Source organism: Pseudophryne corroboree, chromosome 2, assembly GCF_028390025.1.
Source record: "Pseudophryne corroboree isolate aPseCor3 chromosome 2, aPseCor3.hap2, whole genome shotgun sequence".
NCBI lineage: Eukaryota > Metazoa > Chordata > Amphibia > Anura > Myobatrachidae > Pseudophryne > Pseudophryne corroboree.
The window spans coordinates 810,512,159-810,530,059 of NC_086445.1; the positions used below are offsets into that span (position 1 = coordinate 810,512,159).

The following is a 17,901-nucleotide window of genomic DNA, read 5'->3' on the forward strand; positions in this document are numbered from 1 at the left end:
TCGGCATGTCGTCAAATTTTTTATGTAAGGAGTCTATACGTGCACTCATTTCTTGCCATAATACCATCCACTCCGGTGTCTGCCCCGCAGGGGGTGACATCTCTGCTAAAGGCATCTGCTCCCCCTCCACATCATTATCCTCCTCAAACATGTCGACACAGCCGTACCGACACACTCCACACACACAGGGAATGCTCAAATAGAGGACAGGACCCACAAAAGCCCTTTGGGGGGACAGAGTAAGAGTATGCCAGCACACACCAGAGCGCTATATATATACAGGGACTAACTGAGTTATGTCCCTAATAGCTGCTTATACTGTATACAGTGCCAATTTAGTGCCCCCCCTCTCTTTTTCCCTCTTACTGTATTGTAGAAATGCAGGGAAGAGCCAGGGAGCTTCCTTCCAGCCGAGCTGTGAGGGAAAAATGGCGCCAGTGTGCTGAGGAGATAGGCTCCGCCCCTTTTTCGCGGCCTATTCTCCCGCTTATTTTGGGATTCTGGCAGGGGTATTTACCTCATATATAGCCCCAGGGGCTATATATTGAGGTATTTTAGCCAGCCAAGGTGTTTTTATTGCTGCCTCAGAGCGCCCCCCCCCAGCGCTCTGCACCCTCAGTGACCGGAGTGTGAAGTGTGTATGAGGAGCAATGGCGCACAGCTGCAGTGCTGTGCGCTACCTTGGTGAAGACAGGATGTCTTCATGCCGCCGATTTTCCGGACCATCTTCCTGCTTCTGGCTCTGTAAGGGGGACGGCGGCGCGGCTCCGGGACCGAACATCAAGGCTGGGCCTGCGGTCGATCCCTCTGGAGCTAATGGTGTCCAGTAGCCTAAGAAGCCCAATCCGGCTGCAAGCAGGCGAGTTCGCTTCTTCTCCCCTTAGTCCCTCGCTGCAGTGAGCCTGTTGCCAGCAGGTCTCACTGAAAAAAAAAAAATTCTAAGACTATAACTTTCTAAGAGCTCAGGAGAGCCCCTAGTGTGCATCCAACCTCGGCCGGGCACGAAATCTAACTGAGGCTTGGAGGAGGGTCATAGTGGGAGGAGCCAGTGCACACCAGGTAGTCTAAGATCTTTCTAGAGTGCCCAGCCTCCTTCGGAGCCCGCTATTCCCCATGGTCCTTACGGAGTTCCCAGCATCCACTAGGACGTTAGAGAAAAATAATTTATACATGACACCGCACACTCACTAACATATGTGGAATCTGGTCAGAAATATCAAAATGTTTGCTGGACCGTTTAGCAATGTGCAAACATTTCCTCATAACAAAGTAAGTTCCTTAAGGTATTACCTAGTGGCAGGGGGTAAAGGTCTGGAAACTATGTAAGGTTGCTAATTTATAGAAGTATTTCCAATTTTCTCATAACTGCGCATATTATTGATACACATTAGCATTTATGGGAGCAAGTATAACAAGTATGGCATTTATAGATTTTTTTCAAATCAAACATGTAACACTATTTTTTAAAGTACAAAATGTGTTTTATTAGCAAGTGAAATCATGACATGCACAATGTGCAGATATTTACAGATCAGAAAAAAAACAAACTACATGCAAAAATACTTGAAGCAAACAAAAACAGAAAATACAGTTCAAAGTTGGCTGTCAAAGAGTACAGACGTTGGCAATACAGACATAATATCAGATAAACTGGTAAGGCGGAAGAAATGGTATTTATATTTAGTGGTACACTTTTAAGACTTGATGTTGATCAGTCAACAAAAACACTCTAAAACCTGTTCCCTAAGATCAGTATTCTAACTTTAAAGAAAAAAAGTATTGTAACAGTACAGGATATGTTTACCGTAAGCTGTATTTACTGCTCGGTAAGCAAATAAATTAGCACTTTAAATAGGGTTCATTGAACAAACTGCTGAGAATACACATTAAACACACATAGATGCAGTATGTCCCTTTGTCATGTATCCATAGTGTCAGCGTTCCCTCTGTCAGCACTGCTTCATAGGGTTCAATGAAGTTTACCAAGCACAGTTACCATGGGCACAGGGAAAGCACCTCCTCTTACACTGCGATTTATTCCTCACCCTCACATGAAATGTGGCACTGAGTTAATCCCTCAGACACTTACTGCAGAATTAAAAATATGTACAGGGAGAGGGAAGTCGCAGTGCCCCCTAAGCTGCAGCCTTTCAGGGTGGACAAGGTACTTTGATGGCCAGCGTCCCAGAAAATGGTGGCATGTCTGCCCAGTATCCTGGGCGCAAAGCAGCCAGTGCTTCCTAGAAGTGATCTGATGCTGTGTCGTTGCAGCACTGGATCAAATTAGCTGGCAAGACGTGTCTATTTACACAAGACGCCTACTGTGGCATTGGCAAATTTTGTGCTTCTGTGTCCATCTCTGGTTAGGAATGCAGTGGAAGGTGTAGGCAGTATATGCAATATTTTGCTCCCCCCACAGATGCAGCCACCTGATCCCCAACATCTGGGCACCTTTTTCCATAAGTGGGTGCATCTGCAAAATATGAAGTGTATGATATCTTAAAACAGTATGTAGGCTGCACCATAGGCCTGCACCCCCCCCCCCCCCCCCCCCCTCACACACAGATTTTATATAAGCTACTGTGTTATGTTATTTCAGGTGTGCACAAGTTTCCCCAAACAAGTAGATTCCTACACAAAGTGATGAAATGCAGCCTCCTCTTTCCATTCAAAAGGTCTAGCTATTAATGATTTATTATTTATTTATTAATCATTTCTTATATAGCGCAGCAAGTTCCGTTGCGCTTTGCAATTGGAAATAACAATGATATAACAAAACTGGGTAATAACAAACAGTCATAGAGGTAGGAAGGCCCTGCTCGCAAGCTTACAATCTATAGTATCCAGTAAACACCTAGAGGGAGACATACTAAGCATTAGAGAGTGATAAAGTGAAGAGAGAAAGTACCAGCCAATCGGCTCTTAACTCTCAAGTTTTAAACACAGCATGTAATATGGCATTTAGGAGCTGACCGGCTGGTACTTTATCTCTCTCTTCACTTTATGACTCTACAAGGCTTAATATATGCCCCCTAATGAAAGATAGTAATACCACGATAATTATACTGAATGATGTTAGGATTTAATCCCTTTAAATGATGCAAATATTACTCATACACGATGATGAGATAATCCTAACTGTACATGAACTCTTAAATACGAATGTTTTAAGACTGGCAATACTGTACATAAGAGCGCTTGACAAGATGGCAGAAAACAGTCGGTATTGCCTATGTGGAGGAAATGGACATTTAGGACTACAGGCACTATAAAAAGGATATTTTTCCACAACAAACTGTAAAACAATAATCTAACCTTACAACACTTGAGTTCTGCCTGTAAAACAAATGGATTATTTTAAGCAGCATGATCACATCCAAATGATGTTCACGCATCATTTCTAAAGTAGTCCCAACCAACCATTTGTCTCGGTCCTCTAAAGTCTTTGGTCTCTTCTTAAAAAACCCTCAGTTTCTGTTCCTGAAACTTTTAAGTACTCCAAAACTCAGCTGCACCCTAAACAAGGAAAAAAACCAACCCCCTGTCATTCTGCAAATATAGGATATGAAAGTCCTGTGTTAAGACTTGTAAACAAAAGGTGTAAATTTACTAAGATGGGAGTTCTATTTAAGATGGGATGTTGCCCATAGCAACCAAATTCTACTTCTCATTTATCTAGCACCTTCTAGAATACCTGGAATCTGATTGGTTGCTATGGGCAACATCCCATCTTAAATATAACTCCCATCTTAGTAAATTTACCCAAAAGTGAGGTAACATTGACCAGAAGATACTATAGCTTTCAGCATATGTATTACTGCAAGAGCACACGCAAGCATTGTGTACATTCAATGTTAACGTCAAGGGAAGCTTCTACATGTATGACCCATAAAGCTCCATTCACTTTCCCTTTAGAGAGCAGTGTCATTTATATGGACATTGTGCTGAAAAAAAAAAAAAAAATGGGGTCAGTCAAAATACAGATGCCCGATTCCCAACACCGATCGAAAATACCAACGCCTGATTCTCAACACTGATCGAAATGCTGGCGCCGCCATCCCGAGACGGATCACAATCCTGTCCACTGGGATCCCGAACGAGCATGTACTGGGCAGCCAGGGAGGTAAGCCGCCGCGGAAGTGGCATATGGTTTAGGCTGTCGGAAGGGCGTTCGGTTTAGGCACCTCCAGGGAAGGTTAGGGTTAGGTTTATGCAGTGAGGGTTAGCGGTACATTAGGGTAAGGTAAGTATACTTACCTTGCCCATGTCAGGATTCTAAACAACCGGATGCTGTGATCGGTCTTCTGACCGCAGGCATTTCCTACCAAACACCACAAAATTTTTTTTTTTTTCAAAAATAGGATTTTAAATACCTACCGGTAAATTCTTTTCTCGTAGTCCATAAGGGATATTGGGGACACATTAGTACGATGGGTATAGACGGGGTCCAAAGGAGCAACTGCACTTTACATTTCTTCCACTGGGTGTGCTGGCTCCTCCCCTCTATGCCCCCTCCCACAGGCAGTTATAGGTAAAACAGTGCCCGAAGGAGAAATTACATACTTGAGAGAAGGAACATAACAATAATAAGTGTGGTGAGATTTACACACCAGCATACCATAACACAACTGGGCCAGCAACAGCTGGCAACATAAACAGCAACGGCTGAACATATAACATCTAACAGTGAACCTGCAGAAAGTCACTGCAGCATGGCCCCTGGTGTGTACTCACCACCAAAGATCACCTTCAGGCTATGTTAGGGGTGTGTGGCATGCTGCGGTTGAGACAGCCAAGGCGCAGTGCCCCACTGAACAAACAACCCCTCAGCGGTCCGCAAGTGGGGAAGCGACGCTGCATCTCAGGAGGCCAGTGACCATCCACTCCCCTAACTCCCATGGCGCAGGTATGCTGTTGCCCAAACAGCATACCAAAATAAACAAAAAGTTTAAAATAAATTGAAGAAAAACTGGAGCTGCAGAGTGTGCATCCTCTCCTGAGGGCACTTTTTTCTAAACTGCCTGTAGGAGGGGGCATAGAGGGGAGGAGCCAGCACACCCAGTGGAAGAAATTTAAAGTGCACTGGCTCCTTTGGACCCAGTCTATACCCATCGTATTAATGTGCCCCAATATCCCTTATGGATGCTAGAGAAAAATACTTGCTGAAAACAATCAATTGCAATACTGAATATAAGCAGTTTCAAAAATGCCAAACGTAAAGGCTACACAGGGATTACAGGCCTCAAAACCTGGGTTTCCCACTTCAACGCACAAACAGGTGGACTCTTCCATAGCCACAAAATTTTCATTGTGATGGAGATAGTGACACCTTTTCTTTTTGATGTTTCACTGTTCACAAACTTTGTTGCATGCACAAAAAATGGTTATAAATATTGTAAAAAATAACTTCCAGGCTATGTGTATACGAAACAGAAATGCATTGTGTGTTCAGACTTTGGTCCCATCCCCAAAATATCTCATTATGGTATGCAGTATTCCAAAATACAGAAAATCAGAAATCCAAAATACTTCTGGTTCCAAGCAATATGGCTATGGGAGACTCCACCTGTACATAGCTATGACGCAGACAACGAAAAGGACATTTCACATTTTGAATCCCCAGCAAAAAGAAAATTCAGAAAAGACAAACCTGCCCTCATGAAATGGTCATGGAGTACCTGTCATCGCCTGCAACAAAGTGGTTATATCATCAAAGTATTTACTTTCAAATAATTTATATAGGTACACACAGTCATGTAGATCTGTCATATCTAAAATACTGCTGACATGTCCGGCAAGGGAATTTATACTGTACACTTAAAAAGACCTAAAGGATACTGACCGTACCATATAAGCTTGGACAAGAACTATCAACTGAAATGTAGTGTTAGGTCAATGTACTTCTCTTTAAAAAGAAATCGAAAAAAACTTTTTTTCTAAACAGTAATTTTCAATGTAGCCATTAAGTATAAAAATAAATATATGTAACAAAAGATCTACTGCTATGAAAGAATATACACAAGTTGTATAAAATCCAGCAAACTTTAAAACCAATGTGTGCTGCTCTCTAGCACTTAAAATTAAAAAGCAACACCTAGCACCCAAATCAATTCCTTTTCCTATGTGAAAGTAAGACAAGGATTATAATTTCAAAACGCGAGCAGCTTAATACTACTGGTAAACAACACTTAGGGGGGGGGGGGGGGGGGTATCCAATTAGTGGTGAAAATCATCAGTTGAGGAAAACTGAAGTCTTTGGCGATTTTTCCCAGATATTTTATTATAGGCTATCCTATTAGGATACCCACGGTAAATGACCGTGGATAAAGGCCTAAGAGGTACATTTACTAAGCAGTGATAAGAGTGGAGAAGTGAGCCAGTGGAGAAATTTCCCCATCAACCAATCAGCAGCTCTGTATCATTTTATAGTATGCAAATTATAGTGTACTTCAGTGCTGATCGGTTGCCATGGGCAACTTCTCCGCTCTTATCGCTGCTTAGTAAATGTACCCTATAGAGTGGCAAAAGGAAGCATCACTCACTTGCGACCACTCTGGGTATCAATGTATTGCTGCGATACTTTGTACTAATGACATTTCTACAAAAATGGGCACCTGTAACAAACGTATCATTTCCTTCTGCATGAAATAAATGGAATTACTTTGTATTAATCTCCTATCATGGGAGTCTCTTCGACTGGCAGCATTGTTTTAGTACTAAAAACATATCACATGGTCCCTTCATCAATGCTTTGCAGTACAATCCTCTGTTTCTGGATCACGTGATTCCTGTTGCCGCGGCTAATACCAGAACCCCCTGGCATAGGTTGCACAGCAGATGACATTACTTCTTCTCCAAACAAGCTGATTTTTGCATCGGTTTCTATTGCTTTGGCCAAGCTGAATGCATACGATTCCAAGGACATGGATGGCTTTTCATCAGCGGATGTTTTGTTAGAATCTGTGGAAAGAAGTACATTGATCTCATGTAAGAAGCAAAGCTTTGAGCAAAAGTAATTGAAACACAGATGACAAAAAGGTAATCAAACTATTCTAGTGTTACTTTTAGACGGTGGACTATTTATCTTTTGTTTACAAGAAATACAAAACTAACATTCCCAATAATCCACATTGCAAGTCATTGTACAGAATTCACCAGTTCCCATATACAATATATTTTACAAAAACTGAATGACATGTCAGGCCTTCATATACACTGGAACATGGCTCAGACACTTCTTTTGGTCCAACAGATTTGAATATTTAAAGATGATCTTAGGGGTAAATTTACTAAAGCGTCTAAAAAGAGGATTTTGGTACTTACCGATAAATCCATTTCTCTGAATCCTCTAGGGGACACTGGAGTCCTATACAGTAGGGGTGTGAAGCTTGCAACCGGAGGTGTGGCACAATCTAAAATTAGCATTGTGTGCACAGCCGGTTCCTCCCCCTTCACATCCCTCCTCCCTCAGTTTAGAAAATTTGACTGAGAGAATAGGACATGATACTTGAGCACATGGCGAGGAACCGAACCGTACAACCTATCAAACAGCACCCAAGAACTCTTAACTGAAAAACTAACGCTGTTTGTACAAACTTTGTAAAATCCATATTAGGCACAGAGCCCCAATGTGATTTGATCCTATGACCTTGTTCGTCTAAGTCCAGGGACTAACCATGTGAGTCACAAGAGTCCTTTGAACAGGAAGTGTGAACCCAGCAGGCTGACAGCATCGAGGCGGGCGTCCAGTGTCCCCTAGAGGATTCATCGGTAAGTACCAAAATCCTCTTTTCTCTTTCATCCACTAGGGGACACTGGAGTCCTATACAGTAGGGGACGTCCCAAAGTCATCTCCCAGGGAGGGAGGTGCTGTCGGTGTCCTGCAAAACTAAACGTCCGAACTTAGAGTCCCCGGACGCAAAAGAATTAACCCGTAAAATCTTGCGAACCTGTGGGCTGAGGTCCACATTGCCGCTCTGCAAAGTTAAGTAGTGGAAACCCCTCTGGCCGCCGCCCAGGAGTCTCCCACTGGTCGGGTGGTAGGAGCACCCGTCTGAAACGGAACCAGTTTGCCACAGGAAATGTAAGTTTGCCGAATGGCAAGTCTAGTCCAAGACTGCTCAGATGCTGGCCAACGCTTCTGAGGCTCATCACAAAGAACCAAGAAATGGTCCGACCTTCTGAAGGACAATGTAACGCGTAGGTAAACCAGGACACGTCGCTAGCTGTGATACCCGGAAAATATATATATATATATATAACAATCGGTTAGGTTACTCGAAGCACCGAAACAACCATAGGAAAGAGAGCTGGTTTCGTACTGAGATCTGCCGTAAAAGCTCCCAACCCAGAAAACCGCCTGCCCGGAGCCAAGGCCAGCATTAACGTGACCGTCTAAGATAGATATTTCAGGTCTGTTTAAACACCATGTTTAAGTGCCAAGACGCAGGAGGACGAAGAAGGGGGTTGGATCCCCCGAACCCCTTGTAAAAAGGTTTGAACCTCAGGCAAGGCTGTTAACCGCTGTCGAAATAGGATGGATGGAACCGAAACTTGACCGCTCAGAGAACCAGAGCCTCAGTCCTACTTCCTGACCTGCCAAAAGGAAAAGTAGAAGTCTGTAGAAGTGGAAGTTCGCCGAATTCCACCCACCTCATGACACTAGCCCTATGACCTCTACTAAGGCTTGTAGTAGTGTATGGCTGTGACCGGCCTTCTAGCGGCAATCATCCTAAGTATAGTCGATCCTGTTATCCCTCTGTTTCATAGGATCCGGGTTTCAATAACCGCCCCGTTAAAAGTATCCCGTTTCTGTATGTTGGAACGGTCCCCGAGATAGCAGGGCCCCTCTCTGAGATAACCTTAAAGGATCTTCCGTTGGTAACCCACGCAGCGGGCCAATCTGGTGCGATTAGAATCACAGACACTCGCTCTCGTTTCAACCCTTTTCAGAACCCTGAGAATGAGTTGGAAAGGTGGAAAAATGTAAACCCTCCTGTAACACCAAGAAAGTGTTAATGTGTCCACTCCTTCAGCTGTTGGACCCTTTGTCCCGGATACATTCTTCGTGGCTTCCTTTAACACCATTCCGTTCCTTTTTCCTCCTTGACGGTTTACGTATGCCGTCGTCGTGACGGTGTCCGACTGCATCCCTATGTGTTGACCAATGACCTGGCCTCTTTGGCCAAGAAAGAGGTATTCTCCAGGAGCGTCCAACTGCTCCGAAACTAATGCTATTCTAAGACGGCACCCCAACCTTTGAGGCTGGCGTCTGCTGGCAGGAACCACCAATCCCAAATGTCGAATCTGTAGCCTGCTGCGAGATTCCTGTGCAATGACAAATAAAGGAAGGAAGTGCGTAAGCGTGTTGGAAGTCGGAGTCTTCGACATAGAAGCCAGTATGACCGTGCTCCCTGAGCAATGAGGTTCATCTGTAATGGACGGGAATGAAGTTCGCCACCAACTTCCCGAACAATTCCACACAGAGGTGTAGAAAATCGTCCCGGACCTCAGTACCTGAGTCTGTAGGTCCTGGACCTTGTTCTTTGGTAGGAATCCTCTCAGTAGTATCCGTTGAGTTGGCCAGAGGTTGGATCTCTGGAAATTCACAATCTCCCCATGTTGAACGAGAATGGATGGGAGGTCTGAACATCCCTGATCAATTGGTCTCGAGAGGCTGCATTGATAAGCATGTCGCCTAGATAAGGACGAATCTTGACTTCAACAGTCCCAAGTCTGCAACCATGAATGCCATGAACTTCTGTCAAGAGTCTTGGGGCCAGTGATAAACTGAACGGCCAGGCCCTGAATTGGTAGCGATCCCTCAGCAGTGCAAACCTTAAGTAAGCCTGGTGAGGGGCCCAGATTGGGATATGCAGATCTGTATGTTCTAAACTTGCAAGGATCGACTGGATTGATTCCAGTTTGAATTTGTAGACACTTAGAGACCGGTTAAAAACTTTTAAATTGAGTATCGGCCGGACTGTCCTGTCTGACTTGGCATTGACAAAAGGATTGGAGGAGAGAGCCATTCCTCACGGAGAGGCGGCAACCGGGAGAAAGACCTCTGAATGTAGCAATCTTTCCATTGCCGGCAGTAGTTCTTATTCTTTCTGAGGGCACTGAGGCAACTTCAGACTTTCGCCCACCAAGGGGAATCCCAGGTGAGCCGCGAGACCGTCTTGTCACGGTCTTGTCAGCAGATTCATCCCGCTTTCTGGCTGCCTGTGAGCGGCCTCTACCTCTGCCCCCACGTACTTGTGTACCAAAAAACTATTCCTCGGGCTCGCAAGGACTGAGCTTTAAAAGAATTCCCCGCTGTTCCCGAATAACCTCTCCTAACCTGTGTAAAGGTTCTTGTATAAGGAGTAGGCAGACAAGTGGACGCTGTAGCCTGCGAAATCCACTTGTCCAACACTGGACGGAAAAACATTTCGTCCTCAAAAGGGGGGTATTCTATCGCACCTTGGTGTGAATATCCCTAGAGGCTTGATACAAGTGTGAAGCTGAATCTCGAATGTATTACGCCAGTTGGGTAACGGCTTCCAAGCCATTTTTTCTATATATTTTTTTTTTTTTTTTTTTAACTAGCCTGTACTATGCGTCCAGACCATGCTCCCATGGCCTTGTCAACCCATGCGCAGACGACCGTAGGTCTTTGTGCTGCACCTGCCACAAAAATTTACGTTAAAACTGCGTCAACCTCCTAAGGTCGTTATATGAGGTAACGGTAAGATTGTCTTCTTAGACAACCTTCCTAGGAAAACACCCACAAGCGGCATAAACTCCCACTTATCCATTATACTCTTAGGAAGGGGATAAGTTACTGGAAACCCTTTTTTTTTGGAAATTGAAACAGTTGGTCAGGTTGGTTCCTACCTCCTCCATTTGAGACTGGAGGGATTTAGGAATTGGAAAACGCTGCTGAACGCGCTTTTGGAATTCGAACAAGTCGAATCTACGGGCTCCTTTACTCATTGTATCTTAAAGTCTCGGATCACAGATTGTTGTGATTTCCAGAAGTGGACAAGGCAATTCGGCGTCTAGGTTAGATTCAATCAACTCACCCATTGCATTAATGAGAAAGACCCGCTTTCTTCTCGTTTCCGGTACGAGAGGAAGAGGCCCTTTTAACCGCCTTGCACATCGTTACCGCTACTGCGAGAGGCGTTAACCTGATGAGCAAGTCATCCATCGTCTTTGAGAATCCCGCAACACTGATTGTTGCGTGCGGGATTCCGGTATCCCATCGGAGATTCTATCTACAAGGTTATCCTTGTCCTAGCCGGAGCACTGCTCCCGGGTGGAGCGTCCCTGTCTAAGCAGGAATCGCACACCCCCGGACCGCCTTCCTCGGGCTCGAACCAGTGTGCTGTTCGTGATACATTACGTACCACCATAACAGGTCTCTGTCCCGTTGGAGGTCTTTGCATGAAACCGGTCATGGAAACCCCCTACCAGGATCTTTCGTGGCGCTTTCACCCTTTAACTAGGAAGAGAAAGGCTATGAGAGATGACGGAAGCAAAGTTATCGGATCCGGCTGGAATTACTGTTCCCTTCTTTATATAGAAACTAGAACAGGACAAAAAACTAGAACAGGACAAAAATATATTTATATAAATAAATAAAAATTAAATAAAAAGAGAAACGCCAGCCTATATGCAACCTCTACACCTCAAACCGTAACTCAGCTCCGATGGTAGAGTTTGTATCCGCTTTCTTCCTTGTATTTTCGTTAGGATCTTTATAATAGAAATCCGTTGAAAATATAAATAGTATGGCAAAATTATATGTTGAGGAACTTGCATCTAAGGTAACGGAATACCGCAGTAGATGACGGGAACAGTTGTATACTGGATTTATCTGGCTGGATTCTGTGAAAAAATAAATAAAAATTAAGTACACTAAACAACAGCCTCTTTGCAACCCTCGCATACTAAAACTGTGATTCAGTTCTGAGGTCGGGGTTGATATCCAGACATTCCCTAAATTTTCCTAGGATCTTTGTATTAGAAGTCCCTTGAAAATTATAAAGCATAAAGATGCTTGATTTAATGTCAAACAAATCCTTTGCAGCAGAGACCTAAACTAAAAACTACCAGCAGAGGGAGCAATTCTACATCTTTCCTAAGTCTAACCTAGGTATAAAAAACCCCTCCCTCTGTCCTTTCACTGGCTGAGGGAAATAATGTCACTAGTGGGGGCTGTACTTTTGCTGAAAAGTCACTTGGCGCCTCTTACTGTATGTAAAGATGGCCGCCACTAAAATTTTTTATGTACTTCATTAAAACCCCCCTCATATATCTGTTATAGCCGCCGCTCACCCTGCTATAGCTCTTTTGAAGAGTATTGGCCCTTACTGTGCCCCCGTCTCTCTCAGCCCTCCGCTCTCTGTGCAGCTGACGGGAATAGCGGTTGTGCCTCAGCGAGGCGGTGGGAAGTGCCGGGCAGGCACGCTTCAGCGGCCGGACGGGACCATCCGTGCGGGCGGCTGTGCATCAGCAAGGCGGTGGGAAGTGCCGGGCAGGCGCGCTTCAGCGGCCGGCGGGACCATCCGAGCGGGCGGCTGTGCATCAGCTGCTCGTCAGCGGGCGGGCGGCGGTGAGGGATACAGCCCGCAGTCTCCCCTTGACCTTCTTCCGCGGCCAGCGGGAGAAACATGCGAGCGCTCTGGGACAGCGCTGAGTGTGAAGCTCCTTCTCCTGTCTCCCGTGCAGTGCTGGCGGTAAAGTTTGAAAATTAAATAACTATAATAGGGGAACGGGCGGGGGATGCTGCACCCGCCGTGACACAGCCTCATGTGTCTGACTAAGGGCCCTGAAATACAACCAGTACTCACTGTCTCTGTGTTCCGGATCTTTGTATTAGGAAGAGAGAAGCAGATCCATTTATTGGGATCTTAGTCTCCTTTCAGTAACGCCTGCACCTTTCTTTTGTTAGGAAGGATTGGGCTATATCCACGTAGGTTCTGCCTGTTCCCTCCTTTGCTAGGTGGGATTGGGCTCTTCTTAAAGTGTTTTTAAAACCTGCACCCTCCCTTTAGTTAGGAGGGATTGGGCCAGTCATGAATGACTACAAAAAATAAATAAATTAAAATTGTTTTAAATAAACAAAGAAAACTTCAAGGAGCAGGAGCTCCTTTTCTTGTGCTTGTACCTCCTAGCACAATTTTCTAAACTGAGGGAGGAGGGATGTGAAGGGGGAGGAACCGGCTGTGCACACAACGCTAATTTTAGATTGTGCCACACCTCCGGTTGCAAGCTTCACACCCCTACTGTATAGGACTCCAGTGTCCCCTAGTGGATGAAAGAGAAAATGAAGGTGATGTTGAAATGGCAACCAATCAGATTATGTCTATCTTTTTCTAGGATGCAATAGAGAAATGATAGACGGAATCTGATTGGTTGCGATGGGCAACACCAATAATTTTTATTTTTAGGAGCTTTAATAAATTTACCCCTTAATGTTCACCCAGCATACTTCATTAGTTGCATCAAGTCCAAACCAAGCACTGTTTATATCAGCAATGTCTAACGTGATTGCGCATTTTATATACACATGCTTTTCTATATGTGCATCAGAGAACGCAATAACATAAAAAAAACTTTAGCATGATCTAATAGAGGTCGCATGCATATCTGTACACGAGACAATCCCTCAGTTTCTAGTAGGGCCTTTTTTCCCGCAGTTAACCAGGGGTCTGCATTCTGGTGGCTTGCCCCACTTGGTGGATCAGGCAGCCCATTACACTTTGCGTCTGGATTAATCCCTCCCTCAATACCCCACCTCGCTCCACCATGGCTGTAATGGCGAGTACAAAGCGTAGGGGCGCCATGGCCACATCCAAACATTTGTACCATTGTGGAGATAAAATACAGCCAGCAAGTGCCTGTCTCCTGACACCAACAGAGCTTTAAAAGGTGTAACTCTGCACTGCCTGACAAGGCAACTGAGTGCCAGGAAAAGAGTTACAAGCAGAATTTCATCAAGACTTTGAAAACTTTCATGCTTTATTTTTAGGTTTATTAATTATATGCTGATTTTTATCTTGTGACCATAGGCGTAACTATAATGGGAGAAGTGTGTGCGGTGCACAAGGGCCCACACCGCACACCCTGCACCCATGTTCTATTGCTTACCTCTCCAGAGTCCCGTGTTAGCGCTACTGCTGCAGCAAAAAAATCATAGTAACCATTTTCCCGGTGATGCACGCATGCACAGTAGAGATTTGTTGCCTGTAACATAGCTGGTATCATGTGTCTGAAGAAATGCGCGGAGCCTACTGTGCCGCAGAGAGGATGGGTCCCACATGGTGTGCACACAGGCCCCCCTCTTTTCTTAACCTGCCCCTGCTGATCATACTTTTCTTTGATTGATTTTTGATTTGATTTTTACTATTACATTTTGGGTCTTATATTATTTTTATGCCAGACATTTTTATTGTCTACAATACAGAAAATGTATTTGCATTTAAATACTATTTATCCATTAATAAAAGCACATTTTATTTTCTATACTATAGTCATGTCTTATTATAATGGTAGCTCACATCCTAAGTGAGTAAAAGGAGAGTTATGGTAGACTTACCATTGTTAACTCGCTTTCTGCGAGGTACATTGGGTTCCACAGGGAAAACGTCGGGGTGTAGAGTGGATCTTGATCCAGAGGCACCAACAGGCTAAAGCTTTAGGCTGTCCCAGGATGCATTGGGGCCTCCTCCAGGCACGGAGAGCTCAGATTGGTCAACCAGTCCAATGCAGTAACAGGCAAGAGAGAAGGCAGATGTTAGTCACATAGAACCACATTCTCACAACAGGAGACTGTACCAGCGGCTAATGTCATACTAAAGCCAACCAAATCAGGGTGGTCGCCCTGTGGAACCCAATGTACCTCACAGAAATGAGTTAACAATGGTAAGTCTGCCATAACTCCTTTTCTGCAGCAGGTTACATTGGTTTCCACAGGGAAAACATCGGGGATGTCTTAAAGCAGTTCCTCAAGGGAGGGGACGCGCCTTAGTGGATATGAGAATCCGGCGTTCAAAGCAAGCATCCTGGGAGGAGAATGTATCAAAGGCATAGAACCTAAGAAACGTGTTCACCGAGGACCAAGTAGCCGCCCAAGAAGGTCCAACATACCTAGTAGAAAGGGAATTAATAGCAGCAGGAGCTGGGAGTCCAGCCTGCGCATAAGTTTGTGCAATCACCATTCTAATCGATCTGGCCAAGGTTTGCTTATTCACAGCCTAGCCATGTTTGTGGACCCAAACAGGACAAAAAGGGCATCTGACCTCCTGATAGAGGCAGTCCTCTCCACATAGATACGTAGAGCCCCAAACACATCCAAAAAAAACGTTCTTTGGGAGACAAATCCAAAGAGATAACAGGATTTTAATTACCTGAAACATATTAGTACCATGGGGATGTACCAAAGCTCCCAGAACGGGAGGGAGATCGCGGAGGCTCCTGCAAGACCGCTTGACCAAACTTGAGGTCGAAAAAAATCAAGAAGGGAAAAGAAAGACTATGCTGGGGCACTCTTATTGAGAAAATGAGACAGTGAAATTTAACCTTTATTATGGATCATTTAAAATATAGTGTGACAGACAAGATAAGGTATTCCAAACACAAATATAAATACCAAGGTAATTTCAAATTAATAAACAGTAAATACCGCAAAAGATGAAAATGTATTATATAATCGCAGGAGTAGCTTAACATATGTCCACTATCAACAGGTGGATAGCTGGAGTCTCCTGTGATGATATCCCGTGAGTTAATCAAAGCACCACTGGATTGAAAGGTTTGTTACCTAGTATGGTGTTGAACCACCTTCTGTATCAATGTCCGACGGTAGTGTCACAATAGGCATTTTAATGCAGCGGATTAGACAGGAGTGTATAATCTGCTGAGTTAACAAAAAATTAATTAGTGATAACCAACAGATAGTGGATTGAATCATAAAGAAGTGATTTTAAAGACACAGCAGATTTGTGAAAAGATATGGACATTCATATATGAAGCATATACTAATAAATCTGTTCTTTCTATTGAAAGAGGAGAAAAAGAAGATTAGAGGAATGTTCCTGCTGCTTTCCAACTAAGTTTACTGCACCTGGTATTCCTTGGCAATCTCCCAAACAAGTACTGACCAGGCCTTCCAGAGCTTTGCTTCCAAGATCTGATGAGATTAGGCGTCTCCTGTGGAGTATGGCCGTAAACGGTTGGATGAGTGAGTACTTATTCCTGGTAAACAGAAATGTGCTTCTGCTGTCCAGAATGGGGGCTTCCACAAACATTAATCACCACCACCGTGGTGAAAGGAACTGGATGAGAGAGCACATCTGTACAGAGGTGCAAGAGTGCAAGGAAAGAAAAAATGATAGCAATAAATGCCAATAAGGCATGGAATGGGTATAGGAGAAAAGAAAAGGGAGAAGACAATAACTTGTAAATATATGTACAGCGACCAGGTGCAGCTAATTGAAATCAAATACAATTAATTATGAAGAGGATTGTAGTTCGTTTTTAAGCTGAGTCAGGTTAGGAAATTGGTCCTAAAAGCAGATTCTCTATTTAATTATAGACATAATTTAGCACCATCAATATTGAAAAATAAATCTCTTCAAACAGAAGGGAAAGACAAATATAGCAAAATAACCCTTTTAGTGTCAGCTGTTTCAATTTTTTTTTTAAACTCTTTATTTAGACCAGGAGAGACAAAAAGGGTATACAATACAGATTTGGTTGTACAATAAAAAGGTGAAAATCAGTCTCCATGGAAAAAAAAATTTCAAATAATTTTGGTCACATTTAACAAAGATGTCCCTCAAGCAGGAACCATATATGTAAAAAGAAAAGAACAGAGAAGAGTCAAGAGAGGGGGGAGCGGGGAAAAAGAGGAGAAGGGCAGATGCAGGAAAAATAAAAAAAGAACAGGGCCGGACTATGCCATGAGAGGGAAAGAACATCGAATGCAACTATGACTAGCGCATACACAGTACATTGTAAATATAAACACTCGGGTCAGACATTGCTCAATAACAAATAAAGACCAGCGAGGGCAGGACGGCACCCGGAGGGAGGGTCCAAGAACAGCATGGCCAGAAATCCAGAGGGTGGGGACAAAAGCACGGTTTTAACATCAAATTGGGGGAGACATCGTAAGCAACCAGGGGCCCCAAACGAGTTCAAATTTGTGGGGACAGTCATGTAGATAATAAGTGATCTTTTCCATATTAGCAACGAACCAAATATAATTATTCAGAGCTGGTATAGTGGGAGCAGCGGAGGTCTTCCAATTTTTAGCAATTAATGATTTAGCAGCCACTAATATATGGGAAAACAGTTTATTCAAAAGAGGATCAAGATCTGGATGTGGACGGGCCAATAAAAACATCCACGGGTCCAGTTCGAGCGCTAATCCAGATAAGGAGTTCAATATATCGAGTACCCTATTCCAGAAGTGAACAATACGTGGACAGGTCCACCAAATATGGAAGAGAGTTCCACGTTGACCGCATCCCCGCCAACAAACGGGGGTGGCAGAAGGGAACATCCTAGATAGTTTATCCGGGGTTTAATACCACCGATAATATAGTTTATAGGATGTCTCCTTGAGTCGGGTAGAGATAGAGCTTTTAGCAATACCCTCCCGTACTTCCTCCCAACAGGCATCATCCGGCGGGGGGACCCAGGTCCCTCTCCCACTCCCGCTCATGGCGAGTCTGCGGCCCCGAGGAAACTCCAACCAACATAGATCAGCCCTCTACATATGGGTTTTGTAGTGCATAGAGACTCAAAAGAAGTAAGATCCCGCAGAGCGTCAGCTTGAGGTAGGGAGAGAAGGAAGTGACGGAGCTGAAAATATTCAAAAAAGGGAGGGGATAGCGAGGAAAACTT

General features: G+C 44.1%; 1 protein-coding gene and 1 pseudogene across 1 annotated transcript in view; both read right to left on the bottom strand.

Moving 5' to 3' along the window:
* Positions 1–3,927: 3,927 nt before the first annotated feature.
* The window catches only part of GPR161 (G protein-coupled receptor 161), a 46,914-nt gene continuing 32,940 nt past the window's right edge, over positions 3,928–17,901 (bottom strand). Inside the window, exon 5 of the mRNA XM_063955661.1 lies at positions 3,928–6,960. Within this exon, the coding sequence (XP_063811731.1) occupies positions 6,728–6,960 (233 nt within the window). The 3' untranslated portion in view covers positions 3,928–6,727. The remainder of the gene's footprint in view (positions 6,961–17,901) is intronic.
* Positions 16,103–16,221, bottom strand: LOC135052180 (5S ribosomal RNA; annotated as a pseudogene).